The sequence below is a fragment of the Oncorhynchus masou genome, chromosome 29, assembly GCF_036934945.1.
Source record: "Oncorhynchus masou masou isolate Uvic2021 chromosome 29, UVic_Omas_1.1, whole genome shotgun sequence".
In the NCBI taxonomy this organism is placed as follows: domain Eukaryota; kingdom Metazoa; phylum Chordata; class Actinopteri; order Salmoniformes; family Salmonidae; genus Oncorhynchus; species Oncorhynchus masou.
In genome coordinates, this window is record NC_088240.1 from 89,578,495 (window position 1) to 89,603,602 (window position 25,108).

The 25,108-nt window shown below is 44.9% G+C and overlaps 1 protein-coding gene across 4 annotated transcripts; it reads left to right on the forward strand.

The window, feature by feature from the left end:
- Positions 1–12,518: 12,518 nt before the first annotated feature.
- On the forward strand, positions 12,519–20,173 carry LOC135520957 (cytochrome P450 2F3-like). 4 transcript variants are annotated; one of them, XM_064946838.1, is made up of 2 exons: positions 12,519–12,598; positions 16,543–20,173. In XM_064946838.1, the coding sequence occupies exon 2, from the start codon at positions 16,552–16,554 to the stop codon at positions 18,028–18,030; it is 1,479 nt and encodes a 492-aa protein (XP_064802910.1). In that variant the 5' UTR covers positions 12,519–12,598; positions 16,543–16,551; the 3' UTR covers positions 18,031–20,173. The 4 variants fall into 4 exon arrangements, with proteins under 4 accessions (XP_064802910.1, XP_064802909.1, XP_064802911.1 ...); XM_064946837.1 differs by having other exon boundaries at positions 12,527–12,727; XM_064946839.1 differs by having other exon boundaries at positions 12,532–12,638.
- Positions 20,174–25,108: the final 4,935 nt, after the last annotated feature.

The window sequence follows — 25,108 nt, forward strand, 5'->3', positions numbered from 1 at the left end:
AGACTGATGGTTGATTCATAGTGATGTTTTACAGAGCAGTCTGATAACAGACTGATGGTTTGGACAGACTGATGGTTGATTCATAGTGATGTTTTGCAGAGCCGTCTGATAGTAACAGATTGCCAATAACAGACTGATATTCATAGTGATGTTCTACCCCCCCAAAAAAAATGTGAACCTAAATCTAGTCCAGACTGCACCAATATATCAGCTAGATAACCAACAAACCACATCACTCTTCTATGTTATGCCCTTACACAACAACAAAAAGACAATTCAGCAATGCTCTCTGGTCTAAAAAACATCTGGTTTCTAATCCAATGTACAAGCTCTGCTGTTGTGATATGTTTGAGACACACCATGTTGTCTGCAGTTGACGTGCTTTCCTTCCCACGTGTGACAGTAAACCTCCACCAAGGATAGAAAAACCTCTGTCGTGGTGCAGCAGTCATAGAGCTGTGTCCCCAGCAGGCCACTCTAACGGGACAATGACTAGGGATGGGTCTAAATGTCACACTATCCCCTACTGTATATAGTGCACTACGTTTGACCGGATCCCTATGGGCCCTGGTAAAAAATAGGATAGGGTCCCATTTGTGACTCAACCTAGGCATTGCCAGATAGGACCAGAAGACTATAACATGTAATGTAGCTTGTATGGTGCTCCAACAGCCCACTAGGACGTGGTGAACATTGTGTAGGAAGAGGGAGCCATATGTACTTTCACTATTCTACTCATACTATGTGTTCAGCTCAGAGTGCTCATATCAAAGGACATGTCAGACATCTAGCTGACTGATGGGCTGTCAATCATCACAAGTATTCTACTGACATCTCTGCAACCTGTCTGTCACCACTGCATGCACTAATAAACCAGTCAATTATGGGATAGTTAACATGGCAGATACTCATTTCAGTAAAGGCTTCTGTGTGGAAAACTGTTTTGTTACCATGGCAAAGACCAACAAGACAACGTATCAACAGCTTCACAGTCCCAGTACAATACCAAACCTCATCTGACCCCAAACCTCATCTGACCCCAAACCTCTTCTGACCCCAAACCTCATCGGACCCCAAACCTCTTCTGACCCCAAACCTCTTCTGACCCCAAACCTCATCGGACCCCAAACCTCTTCTGACCCCAAACCTCATCGGACCCCAAACCTCTTCTGACCCCAAACCTCTTCTGACCCCAAACCTCATCTGCCCCAAACCTCATCTGACCCCAAACCTCTTCTGACCCCAAACCTCTTCTGACCCCAAACCTCATCTAACCCCAAACCTCTTCTAACCCCAAACCTCTTCTGACCCCAAATCTCTTCTGACCCCAAACCTCTTCTGACCCCAAACCTCTTCTGACCCCAAATCTCTTCTGACCCCAAACCTCTTCTGACCCCAAACCTCTTCTGACCCCAAACCTCTTCTGACCCCAAACCTCATCTGACCCCAAACCTCTTCTGACCCCAAACCTCTTCTGACCCCAAACCTCTTCTGACCCCAAACCTCTTCTGACCCCAAACCTCATCTGACCCCAAACCTCATCTGACCCCAAACCTCATCTGACCCCAAACCTCTTCCGACACCAAACCCAGGAGACGTGAAAAGAGAGTGTGAGAAGGTCCTACCTGAGACACATGCAACCCTTGTCCGGACCCCCCCATCCAGACGCTTCTCATGGTTGGAGACTCTGTGGAATACAGGTTTGAACAGATGAGTGCTGTACATTTCCCTGTGAAAGGATGGTTTCTCCAGTCACCAGAAAACAGAACAGAAAGACAGACTGGCCTGTCCACACTGTGGCACTATGACTAGGCTCTGTTAGACAGTTCCAGGACCATTCCATTCACTGGCAGGGCATGTTTGGCAGGGGTGCTGCTGGGGGATCCCGATAAGTAGGCCCATCAGCACTTCCAATAGGATATGGTTAAAGGGTTGGGGGGTCAGAGGGGCGGGAACTCAAAACAGGGTCAGAGAAATTCCTCCTGATTCTGCCAAAAATAAGCAGTAGGAGGGGAGCAAGGCTCGTGTTGGTTTTCAGAGCACCTGACTGAAACATGATATGCTGCCTGGAAGAAACTTTCCAGATGAGAGAAAGAGAGAGAGGATATAGAGAGGAGAGATAGAGAGAGGAGATATAGAGAGGAGAGATAGAGAGGAGAGATAGAGAGGAGAGATAGAGTGGAGAGATAGAGAGAGGAGAGATAGAGAGGAGAGATGAGAGGAGATATAGAGAGGAGATAGAGAGGAGAGATATAGAGAGGAGATAGAGAGAGAGAGATGAGAGAGAGAGATAGAGAGGAGATATAGAGAGGAGATAGAGAGAGAGATAGAGAGGGAGATGAGAGGAGATAGAGAGGAGATATAGAGAGAGGAGATATAGAGAGTAGAGATAGACAGAGGATATATATAGAGAGGAGATATAGAGAGGAGATATAGAGAGGAGAGATAGAGATGAGAGATAGAGAGAGGAGAGATAGAGAGGAGAGATAGAGAGGAGATATAGAGAGGAGATAGAGAGAGGAGAGAGAGAGAGGAGAGATATAGAGAGGAGATATAGAGAGGAGATAGAGAGAGGAGAAATAGAGAGAGGAGAGATAGAGAGTAGAGATAGACAGAGGATATATATAGAGAGGAGATATAGAGAGGGGAGATATAGAGAGGAGATATAGAGAGGGGAGATATAGAGGAGAGATAGAGAGGAGATATAGAGAGGAGATATAGAGAGGAGAGATATAGAGAGGAGAGATAGAGAGGAGAGATAGAGAGAGGAGAGAGAGAGGAGATATAGAGAGGAGAGATAGAGAGGAAAGATATAGAGAGGAGAGAGAGGAGAGATAGAGAGGATATATAGAGAGTAGAGATAGACAGAGGAGATATATAGAGAGGAGATATAGAGAGGAGAGATATAGAGAGGAGAGATAGAGAGGAGATATAGAGAGGAGAGAGACAGAGGAGTGTTATAGAGGGGAGATATAGAGGAGAGATGAGAGAGGAGAGATAGAGGCAGATATAGATAGAGAGCAGAGATAGATAGAGGGGGAGAGATAGAGAGGAGATATAGAGAGGAGAGATAGACAGATGAGAGATATAGAGAGGAGATATAGAGAGGAGAGATAGAGAGAGCAGAGATAGATAGAGAGGGCAGAGATAGAGAGGAGATATAGAGAGGGAGAGATAGACAGAGGATAGATATAGAGAGGAGATATAGAGAGGATAGATAGAGAGAGCAGAGATAGATAGAGAGCAGAGATAGATAGAGAGGGAGAGATAGAGAGGAGAGATAGAGGGACATAAAAAAAAACATAAAATTCAACCTACCAATTAGGATCTGGCTAAAAACACTTGAATCAGTCATAGAGCCCATTGCCCTTTATGGTTCACCAACCAAGACTTCACAAAATGGGACAAACATCAAATTGAGACTCTGCATGCAGAATTCTGCAAAAATATCCTCCGTGTACAACATAGAACACAAAATAATGCATGCAGAACAGAATTAGGACGCTTCCCACTAATTATCAAAATCCAGAAAAGAGCCTTTAAATTCTACAACCACCTAAAAGGAAGCGATTCCCAAACCTTCCATAACAAAGCCATCACCTACACAGAGATGAAACTGGAGAAGAGTCCCCTAAGCAAGCTGGTCCTGGGGCTCTGTTCACAAACACAAACACACCCCACAGAGCCCCAGGACAGCAGCACAATTAGACCCAACCAAATCATGAGAAAACAAAAAGATAATTACTTGACACATTGGAAAGAATTAACAAAAAACAGAGCAAACTAGAATGCTATTTGGCCCTAAACAGAGAGTACACAGTGGCAGAATACCTGACCACTGTGACTGACCCAAACTTAAGGAAAGCTTTGACTATGTACAGACTCAGTGAACATAGCCTTGCTATTGAGAAAGGCCGCCGTAGGCAGACATGGCTCTCAAGAAAAAATAGGCTCACTGCCCACAAAATGAGGTGGAAACTGAACTGCACTTCCTAACCTCCTGCCCAATGTATGACCATATTAGAGAGACATATTTCCCTCAGATTACACAGATCCACAAAGATAAACTCCCATATCTACTGGGTGAAATCCCACAGTGTGCCATCACAGCCACAAGATTTGTGACCTGTTGCCACAAGAAAAGGTCAACCAGTGAAGAACAAACACCATTGTAAATACAACCCATATTTATGTTTATTTATTTTCCCCTGTGTACTTTAACCATTTGTACATTGTTACAACACTATGTATATATACATAATGACATTTGCAATGTCTTTATTCTTTTGAAACTTCTGTATGTGTAATGTTTACTGTTCATTTTTATTGTTTATTTCACTTTTGTATATTATCTACCTCACTTGCTTTGGCAATGTTAACACGTTTCCCATGCCAATAAAGCCCTTGAATTGAATTGAATTGAGAGCCAAGTTAAAAAGAGAAAGGAGAGAGAGGAGAGATAGGAGAGAGAGAGAAGAGATAGAAGAGATAGGAGAAAGAGTGAGATATAGAGGAGAGAGAGAAATAGAGGAGAGAGATAGAGGATAGAGAGAGAAGAAATAGAAGAGATAGGAGAAAGAGAGAAGAGATAGAAGAGAGAGATATAGAGGATAGAGAGAAAAGAGATATAAGAGATAGGAGAGAGATATAATAGAGGAGAGAGAGATAGAGAAGAGATAGGAGAGAAGAGATAGAAGATAGAGGAGAAAGAGAGAATAGATAGGAGAAAGAGAGAAGAGATAGGAGAGAGAGAAGAGATAGAAGATAGAGGAGAAAGAGAGAATAGATAGGAGAAAGAGAGAAGAGATAGGAGAGAGAGATATAGAGGAGAGAGAGATAGAGGATAGAGAGAGACATGTACTTACTTCGGGGTGGACTTTGGGATGGAAGGTAGCGCTCTCTCTCCCTCTGTTGGTGATTGTTAGAGGGAGTTAGATGTCGGGTTAGCTGTACAGTTACAGTCCATCAACAGGATCCATTCTACTGCCCACAGTCACACATTCATCATTATTAATATCATTTCATAATATGATATATCAAATATGTAACATTCTTTCATTTATGACCCTAAAGCAGAGAAGAGTCTTACTGTAAAAATATTATGCCAATTACAACATTTTTACCACACCTATAATCTGACATGAAAATCAGTTACAAAACATATGAAGTCGTGGATGAATGTGGGCTCACTTACTGACGAATGTATATGTTTCATAGGATTATGTTTTACCTTTTGGGTTTGCTTTTCGTGTATCGTGTAATCGATGTGAATATAGACGTGTATCGTGTAATTGATGTGTATATAGATGTGCATTGTGTAATTGATGTGAATATAGATGTGCATTGTGTAATTGATGTGAACATAGACGTGAATTGTGTAATTGATGTGAACATAGACGTGAATCGTGTAATTGATGTGTATATAGATGTCCATTGCGTAATTGTTATTTATTGATGTGTTTGACAGGTCGTCATCGTAAATAACAATGTGTTCTTCATGGACACACCTGTATAAGTAAAGGTCAAATAAATCCTATTACATCTATCAATCTGTGACCCTACAATCCAGCCTCAGTGCAGTGGAGTCTGGAGCTCTTTCCACCACTGCTCTAACACAGTCATGTCCATTGTCCACAGTACACAACACAGCAGCATGTCAGTCTGAACTTCCACTACATAGAGGAAAAGGGGAATGTCTGCTCACTGTTCAGACGTTCGCTCTTTCTCTGTGTCGGCCTTGTTATTATCCAGATCCTGTTGTTATTGTGGGTGGGTGTAAAACCCCTTCACTCAGTGTAAAGGTGTCAGCAGCAGTGTTAGCGTACCCTTTTGAACGCGGACGATGAAGGACTGGGAGACTCCGTTGACCAGGCGACAGTATCCATCTATCAGGTCTGCCATGTTCTCTGCCGTGTTCAGAGACGCTGTGGTCACCGTCAGAGGCTGCAGACACACACAGATACACGGACAGACAGTCAAACAGACACAGTCAGTCAGACGGTCAGTCAGACAGTCAGTCAGACAGTCAGTCAGTCAGACAGAGAGACAGACAGACAGTCAGTCAGACAGTCAGACAGAGAGACAGTCAGACAGTCACAGACAGTCACAGACAGTCAGACAGACAGAGTCAGACAGACAGTCAGTCAGACAGTCAGACAGTCAGTCAGACAGACAGTCAGTCAGACAGACAGACAGTCAGTCAGACAGAGACACAGTCAGTCAGACAGTCAGTCAGACAGTCAGACAGACAGTCAGTCAGACAGTCAGACAGAGAGACAGTCAGACAGTCACAGACAGTCAGACAGACAGAGTCAGACAGACACCGTTAGAGAGTCAGACAGACAGACAGACACAGACGGACAGACAGACGGAAAGACGGACGGACGGACGGACACGACGGACGGACACGGACGGACAGACAGACAGACAGACAGACAGACAGACAGACAGACAGACAGACAGACAGACAGACAGACACAGACAGACAGAAAGTCAGACAGACACAGTTAGACAGTCAGTCAACAAAGAGGCTTCATCAGCAGGACTACCTCCTCCAGCTGAGACCTCCAGTTAGGACAAAGCACAGCACATCAAAGGAGAGAAGTGAGAGGACGAACACACACACAGTCCATCGACGAACCCATGCAGGGAGGAGTATGTTTTGCTAGTATCAGGGGTGGAGAATCCCTTAGTGGTCAATCAAGTGTTTACTGCTCAGAGTTCCTGATCTGTCAACCAGCCACAGTGCTGGAAATAACTTCACTGAGGCCACTGCAGGGCAGGTTACTGAATTCATACATGCTCACACACACATGCTCACACACACACACACACACACACACACACACACACACACAGACACAGACACAGACACAGACACAGACACAGACACACACACAGACACACACACACACACACACACACACACACACACACACACACACACAGAGACACAGGCACAGACACACACAGACACACACACACACACACACACACACACACACACACACACACACACACACACACACACACACAGACACACACACACACAGAGACACAGGCACACACACACACACAGAGACACAGACACAGACACACACAGACACAGACACAGACACAGACACACACACACACACACACACACACACACACACACACACACACACACACACACAGACACAGACACAGACACAGACACAGACACACACACACACACACACACACACACACACACACACACAGTACCTCAGGGGCTCCAGCCACATTGAGCAGCAGCATCCCCTGGCGCACCTTGTCCTCCGTGCTGGAGTACTGGATGGTCTGTACCTGGGTGAAGTTGGCCAGATGTGTCGGCTGAACACAGACAGAACAGAAAACACAGAACGAAACATCCATGGTGGTTATCATCTTCCTGGCTAGCCTGAACGTCACTGACCAACTGAATAAGACCTGAATTGGGTAGGAAATGCAATTGTACAAAATGTGCAGAAGAATGTTAATAAAAGGTGAATAAAGGAAAGGCTTAATAACTCAGCAGTACTCACAGTTGAGCCTTTGTCTGTCAGGTAGCTGATGCCCTCCTCAGGTCCAATGGCAAGCTCCACAGAGATAATCCAACTGGACTAGAATACAGAGAGATGGACACAGAGACAGACAGGACAGACAGAAAAACAGAGGAAAGAAGCAACAGTGTTTAATATGCCCAGCAGGTGTCACTGTGAAACACGTCATGAAGGCTACTGAGCTGAGCTCTTCCTATCTGGAAACCTGCCAGCCAGGGTTTCCCTGAGGACAGCCAACCGTTATCACAGTGGGATGGTGAAACGTCTGTCACTAGCCTACTTACCCCAAGGGCACATTTAAAACATTCCTTGTCGAATCTGTAAATGGGAGACAGGATCTCAAAGAACTTGTGAATGCTCTGTTCATCGTTTAGGTTGGCAAATTGTTTGAAGGTCTGCTGGATGAGTTTCCTTAGTGGTTTAGCCTTGGAGAGTGGAGAGAGAGATACAAAGGGTAAGGACTCCTACATGTCTTGGTAAGAAGAAAGTTACTAACAACAAATAAAGACAGAGGGTAGGAAAAATTGAACATCCTTATCAATTATAAGGCTACACCTACAAATAGTGATTACCAAAACATCATCAACACAACTAAATGATCATACAGTACGTGTTTGGATTGACTCTCAACACAAAGTCAACTCTGAGCAGTATAATTCCTTAGAAGAGTCATTCCTCAGCATCCTATCAGATGACTCATAGACACATCCACACCAGGAGCCTCTGACATCCACAGCCCAATAATGAGTCATGACAATAAGATCATCTGCATCCTGTGAAAGCAGACACTCTGTCTCTGCACCTTCTCCTCCCATCACTCCCAATAATTACAAGCATTCCAAAGAAAAATCACTAACAAATCACAAATCTATGCTTTGAAATTCAAAAAGTGGAAAAGACAAATAGCTGAATCTAATCTGATTTTCTAGGATGACGACACTTCATTTGATCCTTGAAAGCATTTTCACGAATCTGAAATGGGTAAAAAAAACAAGATGTTGTAATTATGTAAATATTAACTTGGAGGAGCATCAATTATGAACCGCCTAAATGGATAACAGAAATCAAGGTAATTAGTCACTTGATGGGTTCTGGGATCCTGTATGAGTGCTCTCCTGTGCACATCTCTACACAACAAATTCATCTCTGTCAGTCTGCTCAATTAGTGTACAAAGCCTACTGAGTAAACCATACATTTTCAGTTGCGTCTCGGTATCATTCATGGTGTTTCATAAATCAAAGCCTTATACCAGTTATTCTCAGTTGCTGTGTCTTACACATACAGATGTAGGATCGTAATTTGACCAGTATTGCCGAAGCGAAATAATCCTACAGCAACAGGATTTGACCGTTTAGTCCATAATGTTGCGTGATCGGTGGAAAGGCTATTAGCTGGCCCAAATGAGGCTACATGAAAAGTGCAAAACTGTTAATATAAATCAGTTTTCAGAATTTACCTCTTTCCCAAAAACGTACAGAAAAACTTAGTCTACTTCTCTGCTATTTCAATCTGAAATCAGAATACAAATGTATTCTACCAACCAAATTATAGCACTGGGGGGAGGCATACAGCTCACCCCAACTCATTAAACTAACCCGCTATAACAACTAACTAACCAAATTATAGCACTGGGGGAGGCATACAGCTCACCCCAACTCATTAAACTAACCCGCTATAACAACTAACCAAATTATAGCACTAGGGGAGGCATACAGCTCACCCCAACTCATTAAACTAACCCGCTATAACAACTAACTAACCAAATTATAGCACTGGGGGAGAGGCATAACAGCTCACCCCTCACCCCAACTCATTAAACTAACCCGCTATAACAACTAACTAACCAAATTATAGCACTGGGGGAGGCATACAGCTCACCCCATCTCATTAAACTAACCCGCTATAACAACTAACTAACCAAATTATAGCACTGGGGGAGCCAAGCTCAGCCTTCGTGTCCTCCTGGGTCACACAGTGGGGAAATACAAAGCCAAGCTCAGCCTTCGTGTCCTCCTGGGTCACACGGTGGGGAAATACAAAGCCAAGCTCAGCCTTCGTGTCCTCCTGGGTCACACGGTGGGGAAATACAAAGCCAAGCTCAGCCTTCGTGTCCTCCTGGGTCACACGGTGGGGAAATACAAAGCCCAGCTCAGCCTTCGTGTCCTCCTGGGTCACACGGTGGGGAAATACAAAGCCCAGCTCAGCCTTCATGTCCTCCTGGGTCACACGGTGGGGAAATACAAAGCCCAGCTCAGCCTTCGTGTCCTCCTGGGTCACACGGTGGGAAATACAAAGCCAAGCTCAGCCTTCGTGTCCTCCTGGGTCACACGGTGGGAAATACAAAGCCCAGCTCAGCCTTCGTGTCCTCCTGGATCACACGGTGGGGGAATACAAAGCCAAGCTCAGCCTTCGTGTCCTCCTGGGTCACACGGTGGGGAAATACAAAGCCAAGCTCAGCCTTCGTGTCCTCCAGGGTCACACGGTGGGGAAATACAAAGCCCAGCTCAGCCTTCGTGTCCTCCTGGGTCACACGGTGGGGAAATACAAAGCCAAGCTCAGCCTTCGTGTCCTCCTGGGTCACACGGTGGGGAAATACAAAGCCAAGCTCAGCCTTCGTGTCCTCCTGGGTCACACGGTGGGGAAATACAAAGCCAAGCTCAGCCTTCGTGTCCTCCTGGGTCACACGGTGGGGAAATACAAAGCCCAGCTCAGCCTTCGTGTCCTCCTGGGTCACACGGTGGGGAAATACAAAGCCAAGCTCAGCCTTCGTGTCCTCCTGGGTCACACGGTGGGGAAATACAAAGCCAAGCTCAGCCTTCATGTCCTCCTGGGTCACACGGTGGGTGTCCTCCTGGGTCATACAAAGCCAAGCTCAGCCTTCGTGTCCTCCTGGGTCACACGGAGGGGAAATACAAAGCCAAGCTCAGCCTTCATGTCCTCCTGGGTCACACGGTGGGGAAATACAAAGCCAAGCTCAGCCTTCGTGTCCTCCTGGGTCACACGGTGGGGAAATACAAAGCCCAGCTCAGCCTTCGTGTCCTCCTGGGTCACACGGTGGGGAAATACAAAGCCAAGCTCAGCCTTCGTGTCCTCCTGGGTCACACGGTGGGGAAATACAAAGCCAAGCTCAGCCTTCGTGTCCTCCTGGGTCACACGGTGGGGAAATACAAAGCCAAGCTCAGCCTTCGTGTCCTCCTGGGTCACACGGAGGGGAAATACAAAGCCAAGCTCAGCCTTCATGTCCTCCTGGGTCACACGGTGGGGAAATACAAAGCCAAGCTCAGCCTTCGTGTCCTCCTGGGTCACACGGTGGGGAAATACAAAGCCAAGCTCAGCCTTCGTGTCCTCCTGGGTCACACGGTGGGGAAATACAAAGCCAAGCTCAGCCTTCGTGTCCTCCTGGGTCACACGGTGGGGACATACAAAGCCCAGCTCAGCCTTCGTGTCCTCCTGGGTCACATGGTGGGGAAATACAAAGCCAAGCTCAGCCTTCGTGTCCTCCTGGGTCACACGGTGGGGAAATACAAAGCCAAGCTCAGCCTTCGTGTCCTCCTGGGTCAAACGGTGGGGGAAATACAAAGCCAAGCTCAGCCTTCATGTCCTCCTGGGTCACACGGTGGGGAAATACAAAGCCAAGCTCAGCCTTCGTGTCCGTCCTCGTGGGTTTGTTCGTAGGTGTAAAGACAGTAACAGTATCAAGCTATGAACTGCATTTTTACTCATCTCCTTTTTGATCAACCTTTTAGTGTTTAGTGAAGTTTATAGTTTGGTGAAGTTTTTGCACACAATGAAAAACGTCCTAATAAGTTGGATAAGTTAGCGAGAATGAGGCGGGCGAATTGGGCGTCTCATCGTCAATCAGCAATCTGAGGGGCACATTTCATCACTGAGAACTTCCACGGCTATCAACAATGGAAGGAGGACTTTGCTTCTCAAAGTGGATTCTGTCCATACCATAAACGTGGCTTCCAAAGCGTCTCAAACAGCCAGCAGAATGGAGTATTACCACGGTATATGGAGTATTATCACGGCCTTCAGTGAGCATGGAAGTGAACCGGGTGAGGGGTATGATCTTTGTACGTCTGTAACTTTCTCACACATCATTATTCACGGTTCATCCATGATTCTCCATAACCATGGTAGTATCCACATTCACGTAGAAGTGTTAGGAAACACATATCTATTCTTCTTTACAATAAAAGTGTTTACAATACCATTCATTTCTATTGGGCACAAAATGATCTGAAACACAACCAAAGCAAATTGCGAAAGCATCCAACACGTTTGTAGAGACACAAGCTTGATGTAGTCATTGCGTGCTAGGAATATGGGAACAAATACGCAACTTTTGACTACTTTAATACACTTATAAATACATTTGTCCAAATGCTTTTGTTTCCCTAAAATGGGGGGACTATGTAGAAAAAGTGCTGTAATTTCTAAACAGTTTGATATGGATGAAAACCCTAAAGATGACAGTCTGCACTTTAACCTTATAGACATTGTATCATTTCTAATTCAACGTGCTGGAGAACAGAGCCAAAACAACAAACAATGTGTCGCTGTCCAAATACTTCTGGACCTCACTGTCCAGTAACGAAGTCGTCCTGAATACATCTGACCTGTTTTCCACCCTGGTCATGGGCCTATAGTCATTTCAAAATACGCAGAATTGCAGGAAATTATGTTTAAAACAGTAAAAAATACAAATAAAAGTTTTAAAACAGAGACAGACAAAGTATTAGATATTATTCCTTTCCACTCCTGGTGATTTCTGCACTGTCATCTGCTTTGGTAATGTTGGCCTCAGATTCTAAAAAGCAGGAAGGGATTGGGGTGAAGGTGCAATCTGTGTAAAGTATGTCAGCACAACTCAGCAGCCAATCACATAATCCGTTGTTCACTTCTGTTCCAGTACAGTAAGTTCCAACACACACCCTTATCTCTGCAAACATCTGCATCACACACACACACTCAGTCAGGCAGGCAACAGAGACAGAGAGCAACACAGAGAGAAGGAAAACACTAAAGATAGGTAGGTGGGTTAAAGAAGAAACAACAACAACGAAGATTAAGTATGTAAACACGGTTATGTGAGCTATTGGATCACTCCAATATGGTATCCTTCCGTGCCGCAGGATACTTTCCGAGTAAGGATTTTCAGGTTAGTCCAGGAGTCAATTCCGATTTAATTAGAAATTCCATTTCAATTCTTGAATTCACTTCTGAAGTGGAGAATTTTTTTTAATTCAATTTTGTATTTTTTTTTTCAGTTATGGAATTTGACTTGAATTGAAATTAGATTTTTTTAATTTGGAAGTGAATTATAATTTAAAAACATTTGATCTTTGATTTAATATTTTACATTTCCCAGTTAATGGAATTAATGCACAGTAGTATCAATAGTATCAAAATGTTCTGTGGGATTTGTAACCTAATAATCTACGCTCTTAGAAAAAATGGTTCCAAAAGGGTTCTTCGGCTGTTCCGTAGGGTAACCCTTTTGGTTACAGGTAGAACCCTTTGGGTTCCATGTAGAACCCTGGGAAAGGGTTCTACATGGAACCCAACAGGGTTCTACCTGGAACCAAAAATGGTTCTTCACAGGGTTCTCCTATGGGGACAACCGGAGAACCCTTTTAGGTTCTAGATAGGAATACATTCTTAGAAAAAAGGTACTATCTTTCCAGTATAGCTACTGTAGGCTGTCTGAACAGTGACATGATGAGCTTGAAAGCCTGAGGGAATTCAATTTTAATTTGTGGAATTGTTGTGGATAATATTGAATTGGGAATTCAATTATTGGAATTTACCAAACACTGGAATTTTGAGGAATTTAATTATCTCCAAATTAAAAAACTGACCTGAATTTTGAATTGAATTTAATGTAATTTACAGGGAGAGAGAATTGAATTAGAATTGAATTTGTAGGATTGACCACAACCATGGTACTGCGGCTGCCCCCTTAAATAGCTGCAGTCGCACCACTTCCACCTCGTGTCCTTATTCGAGGCGCAGTAGATCACTGACAAAAAGGATTGGAGTAATCCAATACCTCCCATAACCATGGTTACATACTGTACGTAGCCTTTGTTAAGTAGCACTATATTGGATCACTCCAATATGGTATCACAGTATCAGATTTATCAGTGAACTAGTCTTTCATCAGACAAAGACCAAAGTCCAGTCCGGACTGAGCTCAGAGCAGTCATGGTTGCTGTGTCCCTCCGCCCCTTCCCAGGGAAGCAGATACAACACCATGAACAGCCCTCCTGACCACATAGATGGGGTCAACATGTGCTAGACAGCACCGAACTGGCCGAGGCGCAAATGTCCAAGAGGGGAACTCTGAGCAGGTCCCACAAGGTAGTAACTCCTCCAAAAGAATGCACCACCACAGCAAAAGGCCGGCCAGCCGAAATGCTGCAGTAACAACATGAGAGTCTGTTCAGGTAGGCCCTGGCCCAGAACTCTCTCACCCTAGCAAACGAAAGCCGATAAAACCTTTTGCATTGGCTGCGTCTGTGAAATTAAGAGTCCATTGCCCCAGCCGAGCACAGCACGCTGGGGGAAGCCCCTAGTTAACCAGCGACAGTGCGAGAAGTGTATGTGGACAACTGTAATGGCCAGTTCACACGTCACTCAGACAGAACCATTGTCCAGAACGAGGGGTTAGGATGGAGGTTGACACTCCTTTCATCTGAACCCATTCAGAAATATTCAGTCAACCAGGGCTTCAACACCAGAAGACCCTGAGACATAGGCACCAGAACTGATGAGGTACCGGCAATGGAATTGGAGTTCGTAGCCCCCCAGCAATGTATTCAGTACCCATGGGAGCACCACCTGCCTCTCTCAGTTTGCTCTGTGGGACCGTGAGAGGCTGCCAAGGCCGGCGGCAAGAACGTCAAATCAAATGAAAGTGTATTGGCCACATACACAGTTTAGAAGATGTTATAGCGGGTGCAGAAAAATGCTGTAGGACAGGGAGAAAGCACATGAAGACTAAATTAGCCTAGCTATCTGGCTAGCTAACATAGCTAGCTATCTTGGCCAACTAGCTTCTCAAGGTTTGATGGAGTCAAGACAGGTACTTCATAATCATATTGGATGATAAACAACCTAGCTATGACAAGCTAGAAGTTAGTCTACTAGCGCAAGTCCGTTCGGTTGGTTACTGCCTCTCCCTCCCTCCTTCTTGCTCCTGTTTCACTTGCTCACAGTACACTCACTACAAGGCCCCTCGTCTTCCTCGCAAGGCCCCTCCTCCGCCTGCTCTCCCTCACGCTGTATCAGCTCTGGTGAATAAAGTAGCTTACAAATGGACTTTTCTGCTGCTTCCCTCACTCTGATCTGACCACGTCTATACGGAACTGGTCGTCCTCGGGTCCTTTCGGAACAGGTCTCTTGTCTACATTGAAAAATCTATTTTTGCATATTTGGCCGGGTGGGAAAGCCCAAGGTCATTTCGGAACAGGTCTCTTGTCTACATTGAAAAATCTATTTTTGCATATTTGGCCGGGTGGGAAAGCCCAAGGTCATTTCGGAACGGTCCAACCTTGTAGACCTCTACTTGAGGCCCAACATAACAATCCCTGTCACGAAAGACAATGCCAGGAACATCGTGAATGATGTCACAGAAACTGGACTTGGGCCAAAAATAGGATGCTTTTTAAAACTTTTATTAACTGCTAAAATTAACTACAGTACCGGTTGGAATTTTATTTTTCCGCTGTTTCATACCCAAAACTGAACCGAGACGCCAAATTTGCAATACGTACCGAACCGTGGGTTTAGCGAACCGTTAAACCCCTAGTAAATACTTTATATTAGCTATGTCAAGAGTCCAGTGTATAAACACACCGTGTGTATACACACTAACATAAAATGCAATGTAAAGTAGTAATTATATTAGAATGATAACATGTCAAGAGTCCAGTGTATAAACACACAGTGTGTATACACACTAACATAAAATGCAATGTAAAGTAGTAATTATATTAGAATGATAACATGTCAAGAGTCCAGTGTATAAATACACAGTGTGTATAAACACTAACATAAAATGCAATGTAAAGTAGTAATTATATTAGAATGACAACATGTCAAAGGTCCAGTGTATAAACACACAGTGTGTATACACACTAACATAAAATGCAATGTAAAGTAGTAATTATATTAGAATGATAACATGTCAAAGGTCCAGTATATAAACACACAGTGTGTATACACACTAACATAAAATGCAATGTAAAGTAGTAATTATATTAGAATGATAACATGTCAAGAGTCCAGTATATAAACACACAGTGTGTATACACACTAACATAAAATGCAATGTAAAGTAGTAATTATATTAGAATGACAACATGTCAAAGGTCCAGCGTATAAATACACAGTGTGAAAACAGTATAAAAGGAGGTGTCCAGTGTTTAATGTCTCTATGCAGGGGACGGCAGCATTGGCCGGGTGTGTTTCAGATTGACTGCTGGGCTCCGCCTTCAGAGACGCAGGCCGCTGCCTGTGGACAGAGACACCTTGCCTTTCTCACAGCGAAACACCATACTGGACATGGTAGTTTCTCTCTGTGTAACACCGGCAGTGTAATAGAGCTGTATGTGAGTTTGTAAGGGAAAAGAGGATGGGGTTGGAGGGGGACAACAGAGCACCCAGATGGAGAGGCTAGCTAGCTGCTCCAAGCTATTGAATAGCTGTGGGTATACGTCTGGCCTATACACTAAGACACAGCTCTTACCTAGCAAATCGTCTCAGGAATGCGCAGAGAAAGAGAAGAGGTGGAAGTAGCACCGCTGCAGCTATTTAAGGGGGGGGCAACATAACCCGGTGCAGAGGACTAATCAGAAAATTCTTACTCTGAATGTATCCTGCCGCGCAGAAGGATACAATATTGGAGTGATGCAATATAGTACTACATAAGAAGAAGAACATTAACAAGAGACGTTGTTGTTTGTTTTGCAGGCTGGAACAATGGAGATGTGTAGTAGCGTGGTGTTGGGAGGCCTGGTGTTGTTGCTTCTACTGTGGTTGTTCAGGCTGAGGAGACAGAGACATGTCCATCTACCCCCAGGACCCTGTGCCCTGCCGCTGCTAGGCAACCTGCATCAGATTGACAAACAGGCCCCCTTCAAGACACTCACCAAGTGGGGTGGTGTGTATGGGCCAGTGATGACAGTGTATCTTGGGCCCCAGCGAGCCGTGGTGCTGGTGGGGTACGGGGCAGTCAAAGAGGCTCTGGTGGACCAGGCTGAGGATTTCACAGGACGAGCTCCTATCCCCTTCCTGGTCCTTGTTACCAGGGGATACGGCCTGGCCATCAGTAATGGGGAGCGTTGGCGCCAGCTGCGTCGTTTCACCCTGACCACGCTGAGAGACTTTGGGATGGGTCGTAAGAGGATGGAGGAGTGGGTACAGGAGGAGAGCCAACACCTCATAGACAGTCTAGGCGCCACTAAAGCCGTGCCCTTTGATCCTCATCCATTCCTGAGTCGCACCGTGTCCAACGTCATCTGCTCCCTGGTGTTCGGCCAGCGCTTCGGCTATGACGATGACAACTTTCTGCACTTGCTCAACATCCTCTCAGCTGTACTGCGCTTTGGAAGCAGCCCCTGTGGACAGCTGTACAACATCTTCCCCTGGCTGATGGAACAACTGCCTGGTCGGCAGCAAGTCGTTTTTCGCCAGATGGACGAGTTGAGAGGCTTTGTGATGAAAAAGATCCACGAGCACCAGGAGACCATTGACCCAGGCAACCCTAGAGACTTCACAGACTGCTTCCTCACCAGACTCAACCAGGAGAAGGATGTGTCCTCCTCTGAGTTCCATTACGAGAACCTGGTGTCCACAGTGTTGGACCTCTTCCTTGCAGGAACAGAGACCACCAGCACCACTCTCAGATATGCCTTCATGCTGCTCCTCAAATACCCCGACATTCAGGAGCACGTTCAGCAGGAGATCGACACAGTGATTGGCCGACAGCGCGTCCCTCAGATGGAGGACAGGAAGTCCCTCCCCTTCACAGAAGCCGTCATCCACGAGATGCAGCGCTTCCTGGACATCGCCCCATTGAACCTCCCGCACTATGCCACCAAGAATATCTCATTCAGAGGGTACACTATCCCTCAGGGCACCGTGATCCTTCCAATGCTGCACTCTGTTCTGAGAGACCAGGACCACTGGGCCACGCCCACAACCTTCAATCCCAATCACTTCCTTGATCAGAACGGAAACTTCCAAAAGAACCCCGCCTTCTTGGTTTTCTCTGCAGGTAAGCGTGCCTGTGTGGGAGAGTCTCTGGCTCGTATGGAGATCTTTCTGTTCCTGGTGTCTCTGCTGCAACATTTCTCCTTCTCCTGCCCTGGAGGACCTGACAGCATTGACCTCAGCCCAGAGTTCAGCAGTTTCACTAACGTGCCGCGTCACTACCAGCTCATCGCTACACCCCGCTGACCAGGAGGGGAATTGCAGCCGAACTACAGGAGGAGTACTCAGGAGGAGGAGTAGAGATGAGGGAGGTAGGGACAGCACAGGAGGTTGGTTCCCATATGTCTGATGCCATTTCATAAGCTTGTTCCAGCCATTATTATGATGAGCCGTTCTCCCCTCAGCAGCCTCCACTGAGGGACGGGTGTCTGTTCTTTTGTTTGTTTTTCATGACAATGTGATGCTTTGTGATACTTTGTGATGTGTGTTCTTTAACAACGAATGATTGGAGATTTTTCTCGTCAGTATAGTTGGATCAGGAGAAACTCAGGGTCCTGGGAGTGAAGTCCTCTTTGTCCTTGTCTTGTCGTGTCCCGTGTATATATATATTTACATATTTTCTTCGCATATCTTTATATATTGTTTTTTCCAGTAAAAATCTCAACTTCAAAACACTCTCCTGCAACCCACCTCACCAAGAAAAAAAATAAGTATTATTCACCTCAAATCTGAAATCCACAAAGAAGCTAGCGTCAGTTTACTGGCTAACGTTAGTATTCAGCTAACCACGGTTGGTGGTCATCAGCTGTCCTTTAGCCTGAAAAGTTATCGTCAGTTTTGTACAACGCGACTCAGACCAGAGCCTACCGGACCTATTTTCTCTCCATATCCCCAGATTTCTACCGCAAGCTCTGGACATTTACACCTGGATCTTGCAGCTAGCTAGCTGCTATCCGAGTGACTATTGCCTATGTCAGTCCTGGAGCAAACATCAATTATTCCGGAGCTAGCCAGCTAAAGAGTTCCATCAGCCACTCCTGGGCTACAATCACCTATCCGGACCGGTTTTACTGCCGACGCGGAGCCCCACCGGGCCTTCACGACTGGACTAGCGACATCAAACATCTCCAATCCAAATCTACAATTGGCTTCCTATTTCGTAAAAAGCATCCTTCACTCATGCTGCCAAACATACCCTCGTAAAACTGACCATCCTACCGATCCTCGACTTCGGCGATGTCATTTACAAAATAGCCTCCAATGCCCTACTCAATAAATTGGATGCAGTCTATCACAGGGCCATCCGTTTTGTCACCAAAGCCCCATATACTACCCACCACTGCGACCTGTATGCTCTCATAGGCTGGCTCTCGCTTTATACTCGTCGCCTAACCCATTGGCTCCAGGTCATCTACAAGACCCTGCTAGGTAAAGTCCCCCTTATCTCAGCTCGCTGGTCACCTTAGCAGCACCCACCTGCAGGTATATCTCTCTGGTCACCCCCAAAACCAATTATTCCTTTGGCCGCCTTTCCTTCCAGTTCTCTGCTGCCAATGACTGGAACGAACTACAAAAATCTCAGAAACTGGAAACACTTTTCTCCCTCACTAGCTTTAAGCACCAGCTGTCAGAGCAGCTCACAGATTACAGCACCTGTACATAGCCCATCTATAATTTTGCCCAAACAACTACCTCTTCCCCTACTGTATTTATTTATTTTGCTCCTATGCACCCTGTGCTTCTACACCTGCATTGCTTGCTGTTTGGGGTTTTAGGCTGGGTTTCTGTACAGCACTTTGAGATATCAGCTGATGTAAGAAGGGCTATAAAAATACAATTTGATACATTTTGATTTGATTTGATTATTTCTACTTTGCACATTCTTCCACTGCAAATCTACCATTCCAGTGTTTTACTTGCTATATTGTATTTACTTCGCCACCATGGCCTTTTTTTTGCCTTTACCTCCCTTATCTCACCTCATTTGCTCACATCGTATATAGACTTATGTTTCTACTGTATTATTGACTGTATGTCTGTTTTACTCCATGTGTAACTCTGTGTAGCTGTATGTGTCGAACTGCTTTGCTTTATCTTGGCCAGGTCGCAGTTGTAAATGAGAACTTGTTCTCAACTTGTCTACCTGGTTAAATAAAGGTGAAACAAAATAGTGCTGAGCGATTAGTGCTTTTTGAGGTCAGTTCGGTTTCATAATTTTTTTTTTTAAATCACGGTAAAAAAATGTTTTAACATTAAATATAGTATGTGGGTTGAATGCTGTAACACAGAATAACACCATGAATAAAAGTCCCATGATGGTAGTGATGCCCATTACTGCTGATCCCTTATTAACCATCATGGATTCACAGTACCTCACTTTAATAACATATTTCAGTTGTTGTGTCTATTACATTTGTTTTATTTGATGACTTTATTATTTCATTCCAAGTCATCATCTCATCTGTACAGAGCTGCTGTCTATGCTGTCTGACAAAATCACTATTTTAGTAGTTCCTTTAAAGTAAATAAGGCAAACTTTTATGACTGCTGAACACCAATGATCAATCACTTAGATCATGTATATTCGGGTAGAGATACAGTATACGTATCACAACTTCTGGATGTCCTTTGAGTGGTGGGCCATTCTTGATACACAAGGGAAACTGTTGAGCATGAAAAACCCAGCAGCTTTGCAGTTCTTTACACGAAGCAATGCACCGGACACCTATTATCATACCCCGTTCAAAGGCACTTGAATATTTTGTCTTGCCTGGTGCTGTGGCATGAAATGTTGTCAGACGGTTATTGTCAAGCAAAAGACTGCCGGTCTCACGGTAGTTGACAGTTCATTAACATAAACAAGTTGATGTGTGCCTTCGGAACATCCGTATTTAAAAAGTCTAATAAATCAATTTATTATACACCATCACAATAAATCCATGATTTATTTTAGTCAGGTCTAAAAAGACATTATGATCCGAGTAAAAAGTATTCCAGAAGAACAGAATCTGAGTTGCTCTTCTGTATGTTATGTGGCTAGGCTCCATGCCATAGGCTGTAGGCTTGTTCATTTAACTGACAACATATGCTTAGAAGTCCCATGCCATTATTGTATATATGATTTAATAGTTAGAAGAATAGAATGTAACTGAGCTGAATAAAATAGAAATTATATTTTCCCCATTCCGGAGTGAGTGTGCATATGAAGTGGCTGTGTCGAGCATAAAAGTGAACATTTGAAACAGGTCCTATTCATTAGATTTAGAGTTACTTGGCAACTTTAGCTGTGAATGATACAAACCTTAAAATGTCTTAGAAATCAAAACATATATGGGCTGCATGATGTGACTATAGGCTATTGATGATCTGAGAAAGTCACAAAAATAAAGCTTGTGCTCCATTCCTTACCTCAGGCTGTTCTCTCATCAAGTCATCATATTTATACCCAGCAGACGATTCTCAATTGAAACTTGTCTTTACTGAGATGTCAAATTAGTTTAGATTTAGAATGTCCCATTATCAAATGGGCAGGAACAGGAACAGGGGAAAATACATGTCATCCATATGCACTTCAATAGTGAATGGAGGCTGTGCACTCGCAATGTTTAGTCTTTCAATGATGCCAGAAACCTACTTGGGTTTTATAGCAGAGCTGTGCTTCATGTGATATTCTGCCCAAACTCTGTATGCCATGGCCTCTCTAACCCCGTTCCTGCAGCTACCCAGTGCTTACATTTGGAAACCTAGTGAAAACTCTTCAGGAACATCGATAGTAACATGTTTTTGCAATTAAACATTTTTCACTAAATTGTTGACAGCCCCTTTACACGCTTGAGAAAGGAATGAAAGAGAGAGAGGAGGAGATGGAAACGCACAATGGTGAGATATTCTGTATAGCTAAAGGTAATGTCACCCAATTAATTAGGAAAAAACACAAATAAAATCACTATTATTAGGCTATTCCAAATCATACAAAAATGCTGATGCTGCACAATCAATGAACCAACAGCATCACCAACAGCATCACTTAAGGCTTATGTGTTCACTACCAGACTCATGATAGAAATGTTGGAGCGTAGCATAATGTAACCAGTACATACAGTATGCATAATGATACAGTCCACACTCAAAGGCCGTTACTCAACTGTGTCATTTTGGAGTATAGAAGAGCCCATTAATACCAAAGATGTTAAATCAGTTTCTTTGATGTTTTTCTGCCATGTGTAATATGTGGTTGGCTATATATTGTATAACAGCACAATCATCATTTTAATTCAGGTTTTTTTTTCAGGTTTGGGCTCATAAACCTCAGATTCAGATTATACATATTAATAATATCTATGCATATGCATACACTCTAATAAGCATATGGGTGTTCTGAATTAATCATCACCTTTTAAAGCATTGTAAATTTCGTTGCAATAGGCTATGAAATAATATCCACAACAACCATGTTTTACACTCAGTTTCAACCTGCTTTTGCACTTCTTTCTTCAAATTGATGATCATGATGCTGTTTTGATGACCAGGGTTTGATTTGATTTTTCCATTGCATTTGCATTGATATTAGAGTGGTTAGAGGGACAGTAGAGCCCTGAGTACCAGGCCATTAGGACCTGATGGAGGGATAATAGAGCCCTGAGTACCAGGTCATTAGGACCTGATGAAGAGACAGTAGAGCCCCGAGTACCAGGCCATTAGGAGCTGATGGCTGGACAGTAGATCCTTGAGTACCAGGCCATTAGGAACTGGAGGGGCAATACAGCCCTGAGTACCAGGCCATTAGGACCTGATGGAGGGACAGTAGATCCCTGAGTACCAGGCCATTAGGACCTGATGGAGGGACAATAGAGCCTTGAGTACCAGGCCATTAGGACCCGGAGGGGCAATACAGCCCTGAGTACAAGGCCATTAGGACCTGATGGAGGGGCAATACAGCCCTGAGTACCAGGCCATTAGGACCTGATGGAGGGACAGTAGATCCCTGAGTACCAGGCCATTAGGACCTGATGGAGGGACAGTAGAGCCCTGAGTACCAGGCCATTAGGACCTGATGGCTGGACAGTAGATCCTTGAGTACCAGGCCATTAGGAACTGGAGGGGCAATACAGCCCTGAGTACCAGGCCATTAGGACCTGATGGAGGGACAGTAGATCCCTGAGTACCAGGCCATTAGGACCTGATGGAGGGAGAGTAGAGCCCTGAGTACCAGGCCATTAGGACCTGATGGAGGGACAGTAGAGTCCTGAGTACCAGACCATTAGGACCTGATGGCTGGACAGTAGATCCTTGAGTACCAGGCCATTAGGAACTGGAGGGGCAATACAGCCCTGAGTACCAGGCCATTAGGACCTGATGGAGGGACAGTAGATCCCTGAGTACCAGGCCATTAGGACCTGATGGAGGGACAGTACAGCCCTGAGTACCAGGCCATTAGGACCTGATGGAGGGACAGTAGAGCCCTGAGTACCAGGCCATTAGAACCTGATGGAGGGACAGTAGAGCCCTGAGTACCAGGCCATTAGGAGCTGATGGAGGGACAGTAGAGCCCTGAGTACCAGGCCATTAGGAGCTGATGGAGGGACAGTAGATCCCTGAGTACCAGGACATTAGGACCTGATGGAGGGACAGTAGAGCCCTGAGTACCAGGCCATTAGGAGCTGATGGAGGGACAGTAGAGCCCTGAGTACCAGGCCATTAGGAGCTGATGGAGGGACAGTAGATCCCTGAGTACCAGGCCATTAGGACCTGATGGAGGGGACAGTAGATTCCTGAGTACCAGGCCATTAGGAGCTGATGGAGGGACAGTAGATCCCTGAGTACCAGGCCATTAGGACCTGATGGAGGGGACAGTAGATCCCTGAGTACCAGGCCATTAGGAGCTGATGGAGGGACAGTAGAGCCCTGAGTACCAGGCCATTAGGAGCTGATGGAGGGACAGTAGATCCCTGAGTACCAGGACATTAGGACCTGATGGAGGGACAGTAGAGCCCTGAGTACCAGGCCATTAGGAGCTGATGGAGGGACAGTAGAGCCCTGAGTACCAGGCCATTAGGAGCTGATGGAGGGACAGTAGATCCCTGAGTACCAGGCCATTAGGACCTGATGGAGGGGACAGTAGATTCCTGAGTACCAGGCCATTAGGAGCTGATGGAGGGACAGTAGATCCCTGAGTACCAGGCCATTAGGACCTGATGGAGGGGACAGTAGATTCCTGAGTACCAGGCCATTAGGAGCTGATGGTCGTTAGGGTAATACCGACGCATGTCCTGAGGGCATAAAAGGAAATGACCACCTTCATTCATAGGATAGGTTGATACGACCCATGTAGTAAGTTGCCTAAACCTAGCAATGTTACATTGAGCTGGTTGAATGGAATATGAATGACAGTCATCCAACATACTGTAACAGACATAAGGTCATGCATATAAAAAAAATCATCCTCCCTCATCTTAAACGAAACCAACCACCACTGGAACCAAAGTGTTGGTCAGTGTTTCCCAGGGGACCCTAACTACATTCCATATATGATGTTATATTTAGACAAAGATATAAAGAATATAGGCTCTCTAATTCATACCGTTGGACAAACAACACCCTGACTTACAGCACCACCACTGCTGGCTAGTTGCAACATGTTTTAGAGATCCTATTTGCTATGCCCTAGCTCAGTACATGAGCTAAATGGCTTTTAGTTAGTTAGCAATTAGCATTAATTTAGGCATATGCCAGCTTCCTAAGACAAACTGACTAGTGCTTTGCAGAGAGCAAGACACACAAACAAATAGTACAGAACAGAAAACACATGGATTCATATCAAGAAGCAACGTGGAAAGCGCGGTATCCTTCTTGTTTTGGAAGCATCTGTTGAGTGCATGCATTGATTGCATGCTGAGAGAATGTAAACAGAGAGGAAACAGAGTTTCTAAACCCAGAGGCCCAACATCACAGTTTGGGGTTTTCTTCGAAATCTAAAGGCAAAACCTAATTTGACAAACTGATATGTTTTCATTTTCATAAAAAACAACTGTATATCGAAGAATTGCCTTTGATTTGATGACCTGCACACGAAGATCGACACGACCATTAGACCCGATGACATGTTTCGGCACATGAGCTAAGCTAGATAATGTCGCCACGACATTACCTACAAGGATGATCTGGGATTTCTAATGGAGAACTGTGCTGCCTGCTTGAGTGACAGGGGTTGGGGTTTGGTGTGCTGGAAGCAAGCATCCGTGGGAGGGAGAGGCAGGCATTTTTGGCAGTGCACAAGGGGGGAGAGAGAGTGTGAGAGGCTTGCTCATGCCAGCAGCCGGGCACA

Bases quoted from the DNA above. Each gene is read 5' to 3' on its own strand.
- LOC135520957 (XM_064946837.1), top strand. From the start codon at position 12,680: ATGGTATCCTTCCGTGCCGCAGGATACTTTCCGAGTAAGGATTTTCAG. The intron at 12,728-16,542 runs GTTAGTCCAGGA...TTTGTTTTGCAG, and splicing joins TTCCGAGTAAGGATTTTCAG to GCTGGAACAATGGAGATGTG.